We start from the raw sequence: 18,435 nt of genomic DNA, 5'->3' as shown, positions 1-18,435 counted from the left end.
CTTAGGAGTGGTTAGCTTATCCATTATTGGTTAGCTCGTGTTTGCTTGGCTACATTTTTGAATTTCTTAGTGCACAAAGTACACTACTAATTCTACTTTACACCCTCCGTAAATTCTGCGTGATGTTGAAAGATAGGGTGGCTCTCTTAGAGAGCCATGTCCGTAAGTTAGAGCAGCTTCTTAGTGCAGTGGAGTTAGATGTTACGGGCACTCCAGATGAGGTTAGTGTTGGGCCGGCTAGCGAGCCCATTAGCATCAGCTTAGAAACGCCGGCTGTGGAGGACGGCTTTCGGACTGTGGCTAGGTGGAGGAAGTCCCGTAGGGCTTGGTGCCCGGTTGTGGTACCCCGATCACACTCGCCAGTGTGAAATGTGAATCGGTTCTCCCCCTTGGATTTGCCAGATGTGAATTCTCTTGAGTCCACGAGTGACTTCCACTCCTGTCTACAGGCAGAAACACCGGACTTTAGTGATAGGGGATTCTATCACCCGCAAAGTCAGGTTACACACGCCGGCTGACGTTAAATGTATTCCTGGGGCCAGAGCTCCCGACATTGCATCTCATCTTGGGGTGCTGACGCTGCAGAAGGGAAGACAGATGAAGAAACATGACATGAGATATAGTCACATAGTTATTCACGTTGGCGCCAATGATATCAGGATGAAGCACTCAGAGATCACAAAAATGGACATAGAGAGGACTTGTGACCTTGCCAGAAAGATGTGTCAGCATCGATTAATAGTCTCTGGTCCCCTCCCCTCCTGGGGTACTGATGAGGCATTTAGCAGGCTGACATCATTAAATAGGTGGCTGGCGCAGTTTTGGAGACAGCAAGGGTTTAGCTTTATTGATAACTGTCCTTCGTTCTGGGGCCGCCGTGGCCTGCTGATGCCAGACGGCCTCCACCCTACTGGGGAAGGCGCCGCCATCTTGTCTGTGAACATAGATAGAGCTCTACAGGGTGGGTAACATTAGGAATCTACAGCAGGCCACGGAGCAGGTGATTAGAGACCCTGCAAGGCTTATGACAAATGTGGATGTGGAATCCATTAGCTTAGCGGGGAAATTAGTGAAGAAAATCCACTATAGTGATAGTGCAGTTTATCTGCCAGGGAGGGAATTTCAACAAGTTGAGACTGAGGTCCTTAGACTGGGTCTCATTAACATAAGATCACTGTCCTCAAAATCATTGTTGATTAATTATTTAATTATTGATCATCACTTAGATATGATTGGTATATGTGAAACCTGGCTTAAAACTACAGCTGTCCTCCCCTTAAATGAAGCCTGCCCACCAGCATATACATTTAGTCACGTCCCTCATGATGCAAAGCAAGGCAGGGGTGTAGCTCTTATTTATAAATCAAGGTTTAGCTTATTAGCTGTTGAGGGTCACAAATATAACTCATTTAAGCATCTGATTCTCCACTCTGCCCAGGATATTACGCATTGCCAAGGTCAGAAGAATAAAAATCAGCCGTATTACTTTGTCACTGTATATAGGCCTCCGGGCCCATATTCTGAATTCTTAGATGAATTTGGTGCGTTCATTTCTAACTTGTCAACAGGAGCAGATAACATTCTGCTCATTGGTGACTTTAACGTTCATATAAATAAGCCTTCTGATCCCCTCTGAAAATCATTTATGGAAATTGTGGATGCATTAGGATTTCGGCAATGCATTCGGGATTCGACACACATTAGTGGAAATACCCTGGATCTGGTTCTCACATGTGGTATTCCTGTCACGAATATTAACATCATGCCTCTTACATCAGTGGTGTCTGATCACTCACTTATTAAGTTTACAGTTTCACTGCCGTGTTTAGTGGAACAACAACCTTATTTATCATTACGGTGATGCATCAACTCCTCAACTAAGACTGAACTAGAAGCTAGACTACCTGATGTCTTAGCCTCACTTTTGACAAATACCCAGTCATTAGACAGACTTGTGGATAGTTTAAACTCAGTGCTCACAACGACACTCGACATGATTGCACCACCTGTGTTGAAACCGCGCTCCCCCAAATCGCAGTCATCTTGGTTCAATGATTACCTGCGTGACCTCAAGCATAAAGCAAAAGGTCTAAAACGGAAATGGCGTCGTTCAAAATGAGAGGTATTCCACCTTGCGTGGCGTGATGCTATCTTAGACTATAAGCATGCATTATTGGCCACAAAGCGGACCTATTACTCTGATTTGATCAACAAAAATAAGCATAACTCAAAGTTCTTGTTTGACACTTATTCATGGACAACCACCTGTAGTTCGCTCTCATTTTACAGCACAAGATTTCTTGGATTACTTTGAGAAGAAAATAGATGACATTAGGTTGAACATATCCCAACATGCCTTAACCCAGCCACTACACCCTGCTATTGAGGTGGGCACCACTACTGAGGTATTACCTAGATTTACAGAATTTGATGGTATCTCTCTAGACATGCTGACGAAACTCGTAAAGTCAACAAAAAGCACAACCTGTTTATTTGATCCTACAACCCCTGGCAATAATTATGGAATCACCGGCCTCGGAGGATGTTCATTCAGTTGTTTAATTTTGTAGAAAAAAAAGCAGATCACAGACATGACACAAAACTAAAGTCATTTCAAATGGCAACTTTCTGGCTTTAAGAAACACCATAAGAAATCAGGAAAAATAATTGTGGCAGTCAGTAACAGTTACTTTTTTAGACCAAGCAGAGGGAAAAAAATATGGAATCACTCAATTCTGAGGAATAAATTATGGAATCACCCTGTAAATTTTCATCCCCAAAACTAACACCTGCATCAAATCAGATCTGCTCGTTAGTCTGCATCTAAAAAGCAGTGATCACACCTTGGAGAGCTGTTGCACCAAGTGGACTGACATGAATCATGGCTCCAACACGAGAGATGTCAATTGAAACAAAGGAGAGGATTATCAAACTCTTAAAAGAGGGTAAATCATCATGCAATGTTGCAAAAGATGTTGGTTGTTCAGAGTCAGCTGTGTCTAAACTCTGGACCAAATACAAACAACATGGGAAGGTTGTTAAAGGCAAACATACTGGTAGACCAAGGAAGACATCAAAGCGTCAATACAGAAAACGTAAAGCAATGTCTCAAAAATCGAAAAATGCACAACAAAACAAATGAGGAACAAATGGGAGGAAACTGGAGTCAACGTCTGTGACCGAACTGTAAGAAACCGCCTAAAGGAAATGGAATTTACATACAGAAAAGCTAAACGAAAGCCATCATTAACACCTAAACAGAAAAAAACAAGGTTACAATGGGATAAGGAAAAGCAATCGTGGACTGTGGATGACTGGATGAAAGTCATATTCAGTGATGAATCTCGAATTTGCATTGGGCAAGGTGATGATGCTGGAACTTTTGTTTGGTGCCATTCCAATGAGATTTATAAAGATGACTGCCTGAAGAGAACATGTAAATTTCCACAGTCATTGATGATATGGGGCTGCATGTCAGGTAAAGGCACTGGGGAGATGGCTGTCATTACATTATCAATAAATGCACAAGTTTACGTTGATATTTTGGACACTTTTCTTATCCCATCAATTGAAAGGATGTTTGGGGATGATGAAATCATTTTTCAAGATGATAATGCATCTTGCCATACAGCAAAAACTGTGAAAACATTCCTTGCAAAAAGACACATAGGGTCAATGTCATGGCCTGCAAATAGTCCGGATCTTAATCCAGTTGAAAATCTTTGGTGGAAGTTGAAGAAAATGGTCCATGACAAGGCTCCAACCTGCAAAGCTGATCTGGCAACAGCAATCAGAGAAAGTTGGAGCCAGACTGATGAAGAGTACTGTTTGTCACTCATTAAGTCCATGCCTCAGAGACTGCAAGCTGTTATAAAAGCCAGAGGTGGTGCAACAAAATACTAGTGATGTGTTGGAGCGTTCTTTTGTTTTTCATGATTCCGTAATTTTTTCCTCAGAATTGAGTGAATCCATATTTTTTTTCCCTCTGCTTGGTCTAAAAAATGAACCGTTACTGACTGCCACAATTTTTTTTCCTGATTTCTTATTGTATTTCTTAAAGCCAGAAAGTTGGCATTTGAAATGACTTTAGTTTTGTGTCATGTCTGTGATCTGCTTTTTTCTACAAAATTAAACAACTGAATGAACATCCTCTGAGGCCGGTGATTCCATAATTTTTGCCAGGGGTTGTATACCAACAAAACTGTTTAAGGACCTGTGGCCCACTCTTGGGCCAATTGTGTTGGAAATTATTAATCTTTCTTTAACTTCTAGATCGGTTCCTAAATGTTTCAAATCTGCAGTGATTAAACCATTACTTAAGAAACCTAATCTTGACCCTAGTGTATTGAAAAACTATCGGCCGATATAAAATCTATCACTTTGCTCTAAAATTCTGGAAAAAGCGGTGTCACAGCAGCTTGTAGACTATCTTACTGAGAATAATCTCTTTGAGCCACTGCAGTCTGCTTTTAGAAAATATCATTTCAGAGATGGCTCTCACTAAAGTGGTGAATGATCTTCTGCTTAGAATGGATTCAGACACCACTACGGTTCTGTTGCTGTTAGATCTCAGTGCTGCATTCGATACAGTGGATCATCATATTCTACTTGATAGGCTGGAAAATCATTTTGGGATTACTGGAGTGCCCTTGCATGGCTGACGTCATAACTGAACAGTCGTTCTCACTGTGTTTTGTACAGTAACACTATCTCTAACCTTAGTGACATGAAATTTGGGGTTCCTCGGGGGTCTGTCTTAGGCCCCCTGCTTTTCTCCCTTTATATAGCACTGCTTGGGCACATATTGCGGCGTTTTGAGATTACCTTTCACTGCTATGCAGATGATACTCAGTTATATATGCCGATAACTGCTGGTAATCTCGTTCACATAAAATCCTTAGAAGATTGCTTTGCAGCAGTGAGAAGTTGGATGTCTAGAAACGTCCTACTTTTAAACTCTGAAAAGACTGAAATGATGGTTCTTGGTCCAGTGAGACATCGGCATCAATTTGACTAGTTAACACTTAGCCTAGGCTCGTGTGTCATACATCACACTGACAAAGTGAGGAACCTTGGGGTAATTTTTGATCCTTCGTTGTCCTTTGGTCTCCATATTAATTATTAATTAAATATTAAATATTAATTCATTATTATTATAATATTACTAGGACTGCTTTCTTACACATGCGAAATATAGCTAAGATTTGTCCCATCCTGTCTATGGCTGATGCTGAGACCCTGATCCATGCGTTCATCTCTTCTAGATTGGACTACTGCAATGTTCTATTTCTGGTTTATCGCAGTCTAGCAAATGTCTTGTAAATGGCCACATTAACTCTAATCTAACAGTGCTGTTTGTTTTTCCAGCCAACAGTTGAGTCCATAAACATTCAGAGTGTATTTTGGATGTCTGTGGTCCTGCACAGAACTCTGATCCTTCAGCAGATTTGTTTGCGATTGGGCAAAGACGTGCACGTTGTGGACCATGTGCTACCAGATGAAGCTGGAAACTGTGAAGACTCTACCTGATCTCATGTGCCTGTAATTCAGAGCCGTGCAACGGCCACACAACACAAAACCGCCAATCAGAAGAAGGCTAGAGAGCTGAATCCCAGTCAGGTCACTGTGATGCATGCACACAATGGCTAAGCTAATGCACGTTGTACTTCTATCAGAATAATTAAGAGTGTGCATTATTTTAATGGTGAAACTTTGTTACACTGCTGATTTGCTCTAAATTGCAGAAAACATGGCACATGACATCCATTCTCTTCTTGTGCGCATGCACTTTCCTGGTAATTTCACTTTAAGTTCAGGGCGATGAAGACTAAATTAATGTATAGGGATAAAATGGAACGGAAGTATGGTAGTGGTGATGTACAGGCACCCTGGAGGGAAATAAGATCCATGTCTTCTTTAGTTACTCAGAGAGATAACCGTATTGACAGGGAACCTCTTAAAATCGGAGGAATCAATCAATGTGATCTCCCAAATATGTTTAATGTTTTTATCCTTGCTTTGAAAAACAAGCCTTTTACAGAAGCATCTCCCTGTTTAGAGTCTCTTAGTCCTGAGTCTGATGTTGTTCTTGACCAGGAATGTCATAAATATTCTGAGGGGTATAAACTTTAAGAAAGGCCCCTGATCCACATAACATCTGTGGGCGCACATTACAACACTGTGCACAGTTTAGTGATGTACTTCAGCATATTTTCCAAATGTCTCAATTCTCACCAAATCCCTGTTAGCTGGAAATCTTCTACAGTGATCCCAGTCCCAAAGATGAGTAAACCAAAGCAACCTAGAAATTTTAGACGTGTCACTTTAACATCATTAATAATGAAAAGCTTTTGGAGAATTGTGAAAAATCCTATTCTGGAAACAGTGAACGGAGGTCTTGATACACTTCAATTTGCTTGCCAGGCAGGCAGAGGGGTGGAGGATGCAAAGCTTTTTATTCTCAACTCCCTGTATAAACATCTTAAGAAGTCACATGCACATGCCAGACTCTTTTTTTGTGGACTTTTCGCCAGCATTTAATACGATGCAGCCATATCTTTTACAACGTCAATTCCAATGAAATTGGAACATTGTGTGAAATGTATATAAAAACAGAATACAATGATTTGCAAATCCTCTTCAACCTATATTCAACTGAATACACCACAAAGACAAGACATTTAATGTTCAAACTGATAAACTTTGTTTCTTTTGCAAATATTTATTCTTTTTGAAATGGATGCCGGCAACTCATTTCAAAAAAGGTGGGACAGGGGCAACAAAAGAATGGGAATGTTGATGACTGCTCAAAGACCACCTGTTTGGAACATTCCACAGGTGAACAGGTTAATTGGAAACAGGTGAGTGTCATGACTGACTATAAAAGGAGCATCCCCAAAAGGCTCAGCCGTTCACAAGCAAAAATGGGGTGAGGATCACCACTTTGTGAACAACTGCATGAAAAAACAGTTGAACAGTTTAAGAACAATGTTTCTGTTGTGTGGGCCGCTGAAGAGGAGGTACTGCTGGCCCACCACCACCAGAGGGCGCCCTGCCTGGAGTGCGGGCTCCAGGCACCAGAGGGCGCTGCCGCATCATGGGAGTAGCCTGGGTGACAGCTGTCACCCATCACCAGACACAGCTGTTCTACTCAGCACCGAGGTATATCAGGAGGACGGCGTCTCCACCTCAGTGCCGAGATATCGCCTAAGACCAAGGTAGTATTCTCTGCAGTTATACATTGCATCATCAGCTAAGACTGTTAAAACCTTTTTCAGGACTGGTGACTACTGAAAACCTCATTCTTTGGATAAGTACTCACCTTCCTGCTATACTTTGCCAAGAGGTGGAGGCGGCTTCTCCCCTCTCTGTTACTGGGTGCGTTCATCCACTCCTGTGTGTTGTTGCTCTCTCCTGCCAGCAGTACCGGATCCGACGAGCGGAGGCAGTGGCCACCTGGGAATTCGGGACTTGGCGGTTCCAGTATTTCCAGGGTTCGGTGGCAGAGGAGATCTGGGTAGTTCCGGTTCGACTGAGACAGACGTCTCCTACCTTCGAGCCTGCCCACACGACACCAGCGGATTCGACCCCAAATTGTGTTTGTTGTATTACTCGTGCTTGTTTCAGTAGTAAATCTTGTTATTTACTCTCTCCATTGTCCGTTCATTGCGCCCCCTGTTGTGGGTCCGTGTTCCTACACTTTCACAACAGGATATCTCGGCCAGCGTCATGGATCCCGAGGGGCGTCAACCGGCTGTTGAACGGCCAATGGAAGACCAAGGCGCGGCGGAGGCTTCGGGAGGGGTAATCGGTGAGTTGCAGCGGATCCTCACCGCTTTCACCTCTCGGATCGACTTAATGACCGAGCAGCACGTTCTCCTAAACCGCAGGGTGGAGGCTCTCGCCGCACAAGTGGAGGCGCGCCCTTCGGGCGCCGCTGCGGCTCTCCCTCCCGAGGACCCTGCGTGCGAAAGTAACGTTCCACTGGTCGTTCAACGGTCCCTCCCTCCATCCCCAGAAGCATACATAAGCCCTCCAGAACCGTACGGAGGCTGTGTGGAGACGTGCGCGGACTTTCTTATGCAGTGTTCGCTCGTCTTCGCTCAGCGTCCCGTGATGTACGCGACTGATGCTAGCAAAGTAGCTTATGTGATAAATCTGCTTCGCGGGGAGGCACGTGCTTGGGCTACAGTGCTCTGGGAGCAGAACTCACGGCTCCTTCATACATACGATGGGTTTGTACGGGAGCTCAGAACGGTGTTCGATCATCCCAACAGAGGAGAGTCCGCTTCAACCGCACTACTGTCCATACGACAGGGACGTCGGAGCGCAGCTGCCTATGCAGTCGCCTTCCGCATCACGGCGGCGAGATCCGGCTGGAATAGCACTGCCCTCCGCGCTGCCTTTGTAAACGGACTGCCTCTGGTCCTAAAAGAGCACCTGGTGGCTAAGGACGAACCGCGGGATTTAGATGGGCTCATCGATCTAGTCATACGACTCGACAACCGGTTAGAAGAACGCCGCCGTCGTCCCTCTCCCTTCCGGGTCCGATCGAGCTCCGCCATCCCCACGCTCCTCTGTTCCTGCGCTCCGTGCGCCTATGGCTCCCCCTGCTGACGAAGCTATGGACACGAGCAGGGCAACATTTAGGGCACCTGGAGCACAAAGGAGGCGGGCCCACGGAGCTTGTTATGTTTGTGGCTCGAGTGAGCATATGGCAAACGACTGCCCCGAGCGGTTAAACTCCAACGCCCGCCCCTAGAGACTGGGCCAGGGGTGGGCCAAAACATTCACGTGGGACACACCCACATTGCTACACGACTCCCAGTCACGATCCTTTATGAGGATTCAACCCTGAAGGCCCCAGCACTGGTGGACACGGGCTCTGAGGGGAATCTGCTTGACAGTAGATGGGCCAGGGAGATAGGGCTCCCTCTGGTGGCTCTTACCTCGCCTGTGCAGGTTCGGGCGCTAGATGGCTCCCTACTCCCACCAATCACACATAAGACACCTCCAGTAACTCTGGTGGTGTCAGGTAACCACCGGGAGGTGATCGAGTTCTTCGTGACTCAGGCCACCTCCCGTGTGGTTTTAGGGTTTCCATAGATGCTAAAGCACAATCCCCGGATTGATTGGCCGTCCGGGGTAGTGGTTCAGTGGAGCGAAACCTGCCATCGGGAGTGTCTAGGTTCCTCGGTTCCTCCCGGCTCCCAAGCTAAGGAGGAGGTCCGAGTCCCGCCCAATCTGAAGGCGGTGCCAGCGGAGTACCATGACCTCGCTGATGTGTTCAGCAAGGATCTGGCTCTCACGCTTCCTCCTCACCGCCCGTACGATTGTGCCATTGATTTGGTTCCAGGCAGTGAGTTTCCGTCCAGTAGGCTGTACAACCTCTCACGGCCGGAGCGTGAATCAATGGAGACCTACATCCGGGACTCATTAGCTGCCGGGTTGATCCGGAATTCCACCTCTCCGATGGGTGCTGGTTTCTATTTTGTGGGTAAAAGGATGGCGGGCTTCGTCCATGCATTGACTATAGGGGGTTGAACGAAATCACGGTTCGCAATCGATACCCGTTGCCCCTGTTGGATTCGGTGTTCACCCCCTTGCATGGAGCCAATATCTTCACCAAACTTGATCTTAGGAATGCCTATCATTTGGTTCGGATCCGGAAGGGAGACGAATGGAAGACGGCATTTAACACCCCGTTGGGCCATTTTGAGTACCTGGTCATGCCGTTCGGTCTCACTAACGCTCCCGCAACCTTCCAAGCGTTGGTAAACGATGTCCTGCGGGACTTCCTGCACCGGTTCGTCTTCGTGTATCTGGACGATATACTCATCTTTTCCCCGGATCCTGAGACTCATGTCCGGCATGTCCGTCAGGTCCTGCAGCGGTTGTTGGAGAACCGCCTGTTTGTGAAGGGCAAGAAGTGTGAGTTCCACCGCACTTCTTTGTCCTTCCTGGGGTTTATCATCTCCTCTAACTCCGTCGCCCCGGACCCGGCCAAGGTTGCGGCGGTGAGAGATTGGCCCCAACCTACAAGCCGTAGGAAGCTGCAACAGTTCCTCGGTTTTGCTAATTTTTATAGGAGGTTCATCAAGGGCTATAGTCAGGTAGTTAGCCCCCTGACAGCCCTGACCTCTCCAAAAGTTCCCTTCACCTGGTCGGACCGGTGCGAGGCCGCGTTCAAGGAGTTGAAACGGCGCTTCTCGTCTGCACCAGTTCTGGTGCAGCCCGATCCTAGCCGCCAGTTAGTGGTTGAAGTGGATGCCTCGGACTCAGGGATACGAGCGGTGCTCTCCCAGAGCGGGAAGACCGATAAGGTCCTTCACCCGTGTGCCTATTTTTCTCGCAGGTTGACCCCCGCTGAACGGAATTATGACGTCGGCAATCGGGAACTCCTTGCTGTGAAAGAGGCCCTCGAAGAGTGGAGACATCTGTTGGAGGGAACAGCCGTGCCATTCACGGTTTTCACTGACCATCGGAACCTGGAGTACATCAGAACCGCCAAGCGTCTGAACCCCAGGCAAGCCCGCTGGTCACTGTTCTTTGGCCGTTTTGACTTCCGGATTACCTACCGTCCCGGGACCAAGAATCAGAGATCGGATGCATTGTCCCGGGTGCACGAAGATGAGGTCAAAACGGAACCGTCGGATCCCCCGGATCCCATCATCCCGGAGTCCGCTATCGTGGCCGCCCTCACCTGGGACGTGGAGAAGACCGTCCGGGAGGCCCTGACCCGTGTCCCGGACCCCGGAAACGGACCAAAAAACAGACTATACGTCCCACCAGAGGCTAGAGCTGCAGTCCTGGACTTCTGTCATGGTTCTAAGCTCTCCTGTCACCCAGGGGTGCGAAGGACCGTGGCAGTCGTCCGGCAACGCTTCTGGTGGGCATCCCTGGAGACCGACGTCCGGGACTACGTCCAGGCCTGTACCACCTGCGCCAGGGGCAAGGCCGACCATAGGAAGACCTCAGGGCAGCTACAGCCATTGCCCGTGCCTCATCGCCCCTGGTCCCACATCGGCCTGGACTTCGTCACGGGTCTCCCGCCGTCCCAGGGAAACACCGTCGTCTTCACGATAGTGGACCGTTTCTCCAAGGCGGCCCACTTCGTGGCCCTCCCGAAGCTCCCTACGGCCCAGGAGACAGCGGACCTCCTGGTCCACCACGTCGTCCGTCTGCATGGCATACCATCAGACATCGTCTCCGATCGCGGTCCCCAGTTCACCTCACATATCTGGAGGAGCTTCTGCCGGGAACTGGGGGCCACGGTCAGCCTCTCGTCTGGGTACCACCCCCAGACCAACGGGCAGGCAGAGCGGGCGAATCAAGAACTGGAGCAGACACTTCGCTGTGTGACAGCCGCGCACCCGACGGCCTGGAGTACCCACCTGGCCTGGATCGAGTACGCCCACAACAGCCAAGTGTCATCAGCCACCGGCCTCTCCCCGTTTGAGGTGTGCTTGGGGTATCAGCCCCCCTTGTTTCCGGTGGTTGAGGGAGAGGTCGGTGTGCCCTCGGTCCAGGCCCACCTACGGAAGTGCCGTCGGGTGTGGCGGGCCGCCCGCTCTGCCTTGTTGCAGGCCCGGACGAGGGCGAAGAAACATGCAGACCGGCGGCGAGCCCCGGCCCCCAAGTATCGTCCTGGGCAGGAGGTCTGGTTGTCCACGAAGGACATTCCCCTACAGGTTGATTCTCCAAAACTGCAAGAACGGTACATCGGACCTTATAAGATCCTCAAGGTCATCAACCCCGCCGCAGTGAGGCTCCAGCTTCCGGCCTCACTGCGGATCCATCCAGTCTTCCATGTTTCCCGGATCAAGCCTCTTCACACCTCACCCCTCTGCACCCCGGGTCCGGCGCCGCCTCCTGCCCGGATCATCGACGGAGCACCGGCTTGGACTGTCCGCCGGCTCCTTGACGTCCGTCGGATGGGCCGGGGTTTTCAGTATCTGGTGGACTGGGAGGGGTACGGCCCCGAGGAGCGCTCCTGGGTGAAGAAGGGCTTCATCCTGGACCCGGCCCTCCTGGCCGACTTCTACCGACGCCATCCGGACAAGCCCGGTCGTGCGCCAGGAGGCGCCCGTTGGGGGGGGGTCCTGTTGTGTGGGCCGCTGAAGAGGAGGTACTGCTGGCCCACCACCACCAGAGGGCGCCCTGCCTGGAGTGCGGGCTCCAGGCACCAGAGGGCGCTGCCGCATCATGGGAGTAGCCTGGGTGACAGCTGTCACCCATCACCAGACACAGCTGTTCTACTCAGCACCGAGGTATATCAGGAGGACGGCGTCTCCACCTCAGTGCCGAGATATCGCCTAAGACCAAGGTAGTATTCTCTGCAGTTATACATTGCATCATCAGCTAAGACTGTTAAAACCTTTTTCAGGACTGGTGACTACTGAAAACCTCATTCTTTGGATAAGTACTCACCTTCCTGCTATACTTTGCCAAGAGGTGGAGGCGGCTTCTCCCCTCTCTGTTACTGGGTGCGTTCATCCACTCCTGTGTGTTGTTGCTCTCTCCTGCCAGCAGTACCGGATCCGACGAGCGGAGGCAGTGGCCACCTGGGAATTCGGGACTTGGCGGTTCCAGTATTTCCAGGGTTCGGTGGCAGAGGAGATCTGGGTGGTTCCGGTTCGACTGAGACAGACGTCTCCTACCTTCGAGCCTGCCCACACGACACCAGCGGATTCGACCCCAAATTGTGTTTGTTGTATTACTCGTGCTTGTTTCAGTAGTAAATCTTGTTATTTACTCTCTCCATTGTCCGTTCATTGCGCCCCCTGTTGTGGGTCCGTGTTCCTACACTTTCACAACAGTTTCTCAACGTTCAATTGCGAGGAATTTAGGGATTCCATCATCTACAGTCCATAATATAATCAGAAGATTCAGAGAATCTGGAGAACTTTCTACACATACGCGGTAAGGCTGAAAACCAACAGTGAATGCCGTGACCTTCGATCTCTCAGGCGGCACTGCATTAAAAACCAACATTATTGTGAAAAGGATCTTACCGTGTGGGCTCAGAAACACTTCAGAAAACCATTGTCAGTCAACACAGTTCGTCACTACATCTACAAGTGCAAGTTAAAACTCTACCATGCAAAGTGAAAGCCATACATCAACAACATCCAGAAACGCCGCCGCCTTCTCTGGGCCCGAGCTCATTTGAAATGGACAGACACAAAGTGGAAAAGTGTGCTGTGGTCTGATGAATCCACATTTCAAATTGTTTTTGGAAATCATGGACATAAGAGGAAAAAGACCATCCAGATTGTTACCAGCGCAAAGTTCAAAAGCCAGCATCTGTGATGGTATGGGGGTGTGTTAGTGCCTTTGGCATGGGCAACTTACACATCTGTGATGGCACCAATGCTGAAAGGTACATCCAGGTTTTGGAGCAACACATTCTGCCATCCAAGCAACGTCTTTTTCAGGGACGTCCCTGCTTATTTCAGCAAGACAATGCCAAGCCACATTCTGCACGTGTTACAACAGCGTGGCTTCGTAGTAGAAGAGTGCGGGTACTAGACTGGCCTGCCTGCAGTCCAGACAGGTGGGTGTCCTCCCCCCCCCCCCACACCTTTCTTTACACACACAGCGCTGAACTGGCAGCTGCTCTGTGCACTGTCTCCACCAGTTTGTCAGGAGAGAAGCTGTAGCTCTTCTCCACAGAAATCTTTATTAAAAAGCAAAAAAAAAAAATTATACACTTTGAAGAGAAACAAGAGTACACAGGGTAGTATGGCAAATGAAATTTTATATTAAGTACATTACATTTCAAAAAGTGAGGGTACAGGGCCCACTACAATATGTTGGGCCCCGGGGCCACCCTCATGAAGTCTGTTTCTGATTGTTTGGTCAGAGACATTCACACCAGTGGCTGACTGGAGGTTATTTTGTAGGGCTGTGGCAGTGCAGTGCTCATCCTGTTCCTCCTAAACAGCTTATTTCTGGACAAATTTGTTTCTCACATATTTTGTAAACAATGATGAGAAATAAACACTTCTAAATCTAAAAACACTATATTTGAAACCAGATAACACTTCTGAAGTGACTTACTAGACATCTTACGGATGTCAGCGTGTATGCCCCGTATACGCACCACACGAGATCAAAGGCAACTTCCGGTAATTTCAAAACCTCATGCATGCACACATGCACTTTTTCCTTGCAGACAGCATTAAAATGGGAGTAAAGTAGTTGTTATGGAATTCCAACCAAGTAAATATGTTCTATTCATTAAAATGAGCTGTAGTTTTGCAACGTGTTTAAAAAATAAACCAATATTAAAATGCTTGGATTTCAGTAGAAACTAAATTTTGTCTTTTTTGTGACATTTGAAAGGCTGTACAGCTTTATTCCCAAAGTTGGTCCCAGTGTGTTGTGAGCACCTTGCATGACAGCATCCTGACATCAGTGTCACTGTTTGTGTGAATGTGAGGCATCAATGTGAAGCACTTTGACCACAAAACATTCTATAAATGCAAACCACTTACTACTATTTGACCTGCACATTTTCTATTTCTACTTGCTGTATGCACAGATGAATGGCTCACTAAGGTGTCAATTAGCTCTTGAATGGCTACACAAACCTGAATTACATCATGTGGAAGAATTCATGGACAGGTGCAGTGCATCCAGAAAGTACTCACCTTTTTCACATTTTGTTGTGTTACAGCCTTACTCCAAAATGGATGAAATTCATGTTTTCCCTCAAAGTTCTACAAACAAGACCTCATAATGACATGGCCAAAAAGGGATTTTTTTTTTTTGTTTTGTTTTGTTTTTTTTTTTTTTAGATTTTTGCAAATTTATTTAATTTTTTTTATGTAAGAAATCACATGTACATAAGTATTCACAGCCTTTGCCATGAAGCTCAAAATTGAGCTCAGGTGCATTCTGTTTCCACTGATCATCCTTGAGATGTTTCTACAGTTTTGAAAAGAAAGGTAGAGAGAGAAAGAGAGAAAGACAGTGCTATCTAGCTAGTGTGGTGGTGTTTTTGCTTTGTTTTTGTTAATGTCCGCTATTGTGAGCCCGCCCACGCTTCAACACGGTACTGTGCGCCACTTCACATCTCTCTGTTGTTCTTCTGGAGCTAAAAATACTGCAAGATCATTGCTTCATTTTATCATACTGGACTAATTATATGAGGACTGTTTCACTGTGTCGCATCGTTTCATAAAAGCTTTCTCTCTCTCTCTCTCTCTCTCTCTGTGACAGAGAGAGAGAGAGAGGTTTTATTTTGAGGAGGCTGAGTCTCCATAAAATAAAACTGCTCTCTTTCCTCTATCAGTCTCCTTAAAATAAAATAAGAGAGAGAGGTTGTATTTTGAGGAGTCTGAGTGTCCTTAAAATAAAACCGCTCTCTCTCCTCTATAGGACTCCTTAAAATAAAATGAAAGCTCTCTCTCTCTCTCTCTCTCTGTCTCTCTCTCTCTCTCTCTCTCTCACACATCAGAGCTGTGACTCTTTACAATAAACGCGCGCTCGCTCCATGTCGGTGCGCTCATCAAAGGCCCTGATCGATCAGTTTTATCAAAGCTGAAAAGAGCTGTGACTCTAAAATAAACGCACACTCCCTGCATAAAAAATAATAAATAATAATAATGTTAAATGACTGTTTTTGAGACGCACCACACCATGCAGTAGAGAACAGAGCGCACTTCCACAGAGGCAGAAAATAGCACTGAAACTGGTGCGGCATGGCACACGCGACTGTGTGCACATTAAAACGCGAACACACACAGCTGCAAGTATGAACGAACACTGTTAAAGGCTTAGTACGCGCGTATTTCGGGCGTATTTAAATGAAACAACGCCGCAATGAGCAGCTCTATAAATACGCCACTGTGACAGGCCCTTAAGCCTCTCTCGCTCTCACTTGTAAAGTGCTGTTTACGCATTTGAATGAAGGGGGGGGCGTGTTAACAGGGTCTCAAACTGTGAAGATAGGTTGTTTAAGCCCCTTTCACACCGGGGGTGCTCCCAGTTGCGCCGTGTGTCATTATGACGCCGCCGCGTGGAAGCAACTCAGTGCTGAGACGATGCAGCTCAGCGCCACAACAGTGCGAGGGGCGCAAAGGAGGAAGCAAGTCGGGCGCCGAAATATTAAACCTGTTTAATTTTTTTGGCGTCCTTTGCTCGATGCAGAAAGGAAGGGGTTCCAGCGCAAGTCGGGGCAAAGAGGCGTTACCCGGCGTGACTCAGAGCCAATTTATGATTCCTGCTGTGTTCCATTGTTCCCGCAGTATAAATCATGCAGGATTGTTGTTATACAGGGTACTTAATGCAGTAAAAACTACATGCTGAAGAAAAAAAAAATACAGAATGATTGCCAGAAATATCCAGTAAAAAGTCCGGACATCTCTAGTCCACTCATGGACATTCGTTCACGCACGCACATGTGAATTAAAAGAAAAAAAAAAAAGTCTGGCTGCAGGCATTAGTTCCTTGTTCCCTGCTCAAACTCTCACATCACAGTTTAAAAAAGGACAAAAGAGGACATAAGTCCTGAGACAGGACATGTCAACATCAAGTAGAACTCCAGACATCTCCACATTTGCTTGACGGTTCGCTCGCACGCGTGCGCACGCATTTCGCGGTCAAAGGAGGAAAGAAAAGAAAAGAAAAAATTGTCTGCAGGCAGTTAGTTCCTTTCTCTCCAGACTCTCGATCACAGTTAAAAAAGGACATAAGTCCAGGACATGTCAACACCAAGTAGAACTCCAGACATCTTCACATTTGCTTAAGGACGGTTCGTGCGCGCGTGTCTCGCGGTCAAGGGAGGAAAGATAAACTATAACAGAACTCAAAGCGCAGCCCTGCAGCTCAGCACAACAACAAGTAGAAGAGAAGTCAGAGTGCACAGTCTGTCTGCAGCCAAACTGTGCACTCTGACTTCTCTGTGCAGAGAACCTGCAGGCTGCGTTCTCACCTCCTCTCTGCCCCCTGCTGCGCGCACCTGACGCAGAAATTCCTGCGTCGTCATGACGCCACATGGAGCAACTGGGAGCAGCCCCGGTGTGAAAGGGGCTTTACAGTGCAGGAACACATTCCAAAAGGGAGTCAAACTCCATGGAAATAAAAAGTTTGTGTGTAAGCCTTTGTGTAATAGCAGACAGAAATTGCTTTGAGATGTGGCATAAAGACAACAAAACACATAGACCATTTTGTAAATATTGTTTAAAATGTGCATTTATGTTTATTGTTAGAACATTTATTTTGTAAATTTTTCTGTGCAAGGTCCAAACTACCTTTATAACGTGTCAAAATATTTATTATAGTTTGCTGTATGTTTTGAATAAATGTGTGTGAAAATTATTTCCGCTTTATTTTTTCTTTTCTTATTTGTGATTGTAAACATTTATTACACTTAGAAAACACAACTATAGCATATATTTTCTGAAAGTACAGGTTGTCCTGAAAAAGATAGACATACCACTTGATTGTGGAATGCAGGGTGAGCTTTTAACAGCAATAATAAAACATTTATGCCAGGCGAGTGAACTGTCCAAAAAATGCCCTCGGACCCCAGAGGGTTAATAAATTTGCAAAACTTAAAAAAAAAAAAACTTTTTAATGTTGTCATTATGGGGTGTTGTGGGTAACATTTTGAGGGAAAAAATGAATTAATTCCATTTTGGAATAAGGCTGTAACATAAAAAAAATGTGGAAAAAGTGAAGCACTGTGGCTACTTTCCAGATGCACGCTGTGTATGGGTGCATACCACTGGGTGCATACACATTTATCATGTTACCTTCATCCTGAGGTAAACTGGACTCGGTGAGGACAGCCTGTAAGGTGGAATTGGCCCAAGGTCCCCCATCTTTAACTAAATGCTCCACTTGAAGTAAGTGAACATTCCGATGCCTTTCAAGGGTCAAATAACATTCCTGGAAAGGCAGAAAACAATGAGTGGCTACTGTCAGAAAACAGTAGTAAGAGAATGGTACAACTCCTTATTACAAATCCCTGAATAGTTTAATATATATGATAAAGTACTGAAATGTGTGCAAAATGTAAGGTCCTCTTGTGATGCTCCTTGGGATCTTGAATGAATAACAAACACTTTAACATTTGTGATTTTTCATTCAGAAACATAAGTAAGATCTATTAACTGCACCTGAAATGTAGCAATGAATTGCTTTAACAGGTCCTGGTTCAAGTCCTTCTGCTGAAAAAACAGCAGTAACTCAAACACACTCCTGTGGACAGATAGGGAAAAAAATCTATTAGCTCCTATACAATACTTTCAACCACAATTTGAACTGAAAATGAAATAGCAAAACTTTCTTTAAAGCTAGGGTAGGTAACTCTGTTCAGAAACACTTTTTGTTATATTGGGTGAAATGGTGCATCTGTCCTAACAGTCGTCAATACATTATGTATTCAGAAAAAGGAACGAAAAAAATAATCAGATGTCTGTAGCA

General features: G+C 46.5%; 1 protein-coding gene across 2 annotated transcripts in view; it reads right to left on the bottom strand.

The window, feature by feature from the left end:
- The window catches only part of LOC117514596, a 71,962-nt gene that overhangs the window by 19,503 nt on the left and 34,024 nt on the right, over positions 1 to 18,435 (bottom strand). For both annotated transcript variants that reach the window (XM_034175130.1, XM_034175137.1), the window contains exons 3-4: positions 18,129 to 18,210; positions 17,763 to 17,898 (exon numbers count right to left, since the gene is read on the bottom strand). In XM_034175130.1, coding sequence (XP_034031021.1) covers positions 17,763 to 17,898; positions 18,129 to 18,210 — 218 coding nt within the window. The remainder of the gene's footprint in view (positions 1 to 17,762; positions 17,899 to 18,128; positions 18,211 to 18,435) is intronic.

The sequence above is a fragment of the Thalassophryne amazonica genome, chromosome 1 (assembly GCF_902500255.1).
Source record: "Thalassophryne amazonica chromosome 1, fThaAma1.1, whole genome shotgun sequence".
In the NCBI taxonomy this organism is placed as follows: Eukaryota; Metazoa; Chordata; class Actinopteri; order Batrachoidiformes; family Batrachoididae; genus Thalassophryne; species Thalassophryne amazonica.
The sequence above is the reverse complement of the archived record's forward strand: the minus strand, read 5'-3'. Positions and strand labels throughout refer to the sequence as shown.